This window comes from Fulmarus glacialis, unplaced genomic scaffold (assembly GCF_000690835.1).
Source record: "Fulmarus glacialis isolate BGI_N327 unplaced genomic scaffold, ASM69083v1 scaffold23870, whole genome shotgun sequence".
Classification (NCBI taxonomy): domain Eukaryota; kingdom Metazoa; phylum Chordata; class Aves; order Procellariiformes; family Procellariidae; genus Fulmarus; species Fulmarus glacialis.
Window position 1 is genome coordinate 8,760 of NW_009187498.1, and position 3,110 is coordinate 11,869.

General features: G+C 56.7%; 1 protein-coding gene across 1 annotated transcript in view; it reads left to right on the forward strand.

Annotated features, from left to right (window-relative positions):
* Positions 1-1,639: 1,639 nt before the first annotated feature.
* The window catches only part of LOC104074988 (wiskott-Aldrich syndrome protein family member 3-like), a gene marked incomplete at its 3' end in the record, with an annotated part of 2,740 nt that continues 1,269 nt past the window's right edge, over positions 1,640-3,110 (forward strand). The window contains exon 1 of the mRNA XM_009575314.1: positions 1,640-1,772. Within this exon, the coding sequence (XP_009573609.1) occupies positions 1,640-1,772 (133 nt within the window). The remainder of the gene's footprint in view (positions 1,773-3,110) is intronic.

Sequence of the window (3,110 nt, forward strand, 5' to 3'; positions counted from 1 at the left end):
CCGCCGCTCGGGGCGAACCCCCCCACGGGGACGTGCCGGGGCTCAGCCTGTCGTGCGGATTTTGGGGTGACACATAAAAACAGCTCAAAGGGAGCTTGGGGTGAAGCTGCTAGCGTTAGCGTTGCTCATCTCTTTACGCAGCCCGGGGGGTTCAGGGGGTGCCCGGAAAGGGGGGGTTGTTCGTGGCCAGAGCAGACGTCCATCAGCAGGTATCCAGAGCCCCCCCTGCAAACTCCGTCACAGTTTTCTCAGCCGAAAAATAACCGGCTGGCAGAAGCCTCTTGGTTGTTTTGGAAGCCAGGGAGGACACCAGCCCCGCCGTCCGTGTGCAGTGACTTTGGGAAGCGCTGGAGGACACATGGTTTGCTCTGAGCCCGAAGCATCGCGCAACCCTAAGGAGGGTTCAGGGCTGGGGTGCTTCCCACGGCACCCCGACTGCCCCGGGGCAGAGCGGAGCCCGGCCATTCACCCCCCCTATGTACAGATCTGGGAGCACAATCAGCCCTTTGGGAAGCTCGATATGAATGATTTAGAAACAAGTTTTGGGCTCTTTCATGGAGGGAGCTTGCATTTGCATTTGAAAACTGCAGAGGAGCTGGCGGTGCTGGCCGGGGGACGGGAGCACCACTGGCCGGGTTCTGTCAATAGGAAACTGTTCTGTCTAACGCTGCCAGGGCCAAAAAATGTGAACTCTGCAGATTTCTGGCTCTGTTCATGGTCAGAATTGCTGGCTCCATTGTCGGTACGTGGCTGCTCCGCTCCCAGCTATTAATGACTCTGCTCGGAAGCTGGTTTTCCTTCACTGCCCAAGCAGAGCAGGATTTTGTGAAATATGGGGTGGATGGGGGGTGCCGGGATGTGAAACGGGGGGATTCAGCTCACTGCATTCGAGATCTGGGAAGGCTGTTTGTGCTCTCTGGTCCTTATCAGCCCGGGATCCAATTCACAGCGATTTCAATGCTAAAGCCATCAGTTTGCCTTTGCATTGGGAGTGGAGCTGAGGCCCGATGCACTCATGTCACGTAAGACCCTCTTGTGCAAGCCTGCTCTGTGCCTGTCCCAGTCCCAGGAGGCACCACCGTGGTTAATAAATGCTCCTTTTTTTTTTTTTCCTCCTTTCTCAGTGGTTTTACCCCACTTGTCCTTCACACCAGTGGGGTGCCCTGCCCCCAGCCTCCCCCTCCTACCCCGCTGTGCCCGTCCTTCGTCCTTCCTCGCCAGCTCCCATGGGTGCTCTCGCGGGAGGTGAGGCTGTTGGGTGCGGGCATCTCCCTACATCTCCTTGAGCCCCGTAGAAAATGAACCATCCCTGGTTCAGGCGGGGATGGCAGGGAGCGGGGACCACGCAGGGATGCTGCGGAGAGCGGGGCGAGCTGGCCGCAGTGGCTTTCCTCGCTGTAGCGTGTGCACGAGTAAAATCCCGGAGAGCTTTGCACTGAGCTGGAAATAATGGCATTACAAGCGCTTGCTCACTTCTGGCCGTGTCCTCCATATCCTGGTGTGGAAAAGATGGGTCCCCTGCGCAGAGAGCAGAGGGAATGGGGAGAAAAAATAGGCAAATGGCAAAAACTGTGTCTTTTCTTTTTTTTTTTCTTTCTTTCTCCTTTGCCCAGGAGAGGTGTGAGGGCTCGCCGGCAGCATGCCGCTGGTGAAGAGGAATATCGAGCCCCGGCACCTGTGCCGGGGGGCTCTTCCCGAGGGGGTGACGAGTGAGCTGGAGTGTGTCACCAACAGCACGCTGGCTGCCATCATCAAGCAGCTGGGCAGCCTCAGTAAGTCACGGCTCAGCGACCCCGGCGTGGGATGGGGACGGGGTGGTGGGATGCTGGTGGGATGCCGGTGGGATGCCGCGGTCGCTTGCTCCGGTTCCAATCACAGAGAAACAGAGGCTATGTGAGAGCCATGCAGGCTGCAGCCACCCCTAATTCAGTGGGAATTATCCAGCTAATAAAAAAAGGAGGATGCTCAGGGCCAAGCCCAAAATGGGGACTTGGTGACATTTTTAAGACCCTCCCATAGCCAGTCTGTGCGGTGGGGGCCGGAAAGCCTTCGCGAGCCCCTTGCTTCTCGACTTGGCCAGAAATAGGAAGGTCAGGTGAAGATTAAAAAACCCAACCTATTCTTTTTAATCTTAGAGCTTTATGTGAAAGAGAGGTCTATATAAAAGGTCTAAATCCTCGGCTCTCTTCCTGCCCTGGGACTGATTTCAGCAGAAAAGGGGAGGACGAGAGCACAGCACATGCCAGTGGGAAGGTTTAATAGGGGCAACCTATTTCACTGCTGAATATCGACTGAAAATAGAGAGAGAAGCGCAGGCTCTTCAGGGCTCTCCCTCTTTTTCCCTACTCCAGAACTAGATTCTTCTCTAAAATACTCCCAGAAAAATAAACCCTGTATTTAGGGAGCTGCTGGAAGCGCGGCGGCTCGCGTGAGCAGCACCCATGGGTGCTCAGGCCATGGCTACCTCATCCAGGGGAAAAACAAATACAAGCGGCCGAGTCGGGTGACAGGCTGAGCAGATATCAAAAGCGCCTTGATCTCGAGAGCCGTTTGATACGTGGTTTTGGAGGAAGCCCCGAGAAGCTGGGTGCTGGGCTGGGCTGGGTGCTGGGCTGGGCTGGGTGCTGGGCTGGGCTGGGTGCTGTAGCCTGCAGGTGTCAGCAATGCTCTGCCAGGCGCCCCGCTCAGACCTGTGATAATAACAGCCCTAATAAAGAGCTGTCGTAGCCGTGCGCTGAGTGCTGCAGGAAAATAACTGCTAAAGTGAAAAAATCTGCAGCTTTTCCCCGCTGTAGCGCTCCCCCCGCTGCCCTGCTCTCGCTTTTCCACCTTCAGGGCTGGGTTTCTGCGGGTGCTGCTGCATGGCCGGGGGGTGATGGTAGTTTTTTGGTTGCGTCTGCCTTGGTAGATCCAAAGGCTTTTTAGGATGAGCCGTGGTTTGGTGCCTCCCACGGGTACCGCTCTTGCTGAAAAGGATGCTCGTGCCTGGAGGAGGGCAGGTGGCTTGCGCTCCCCTCCCTCCGTACAGCTCTTTGCCAGGTCTGGGAGAGGATGAAGCTCAGCTCCCAAAAAATCAAAGCTGGGGAGAGAGCCCCACGGAGCCGGCGGGG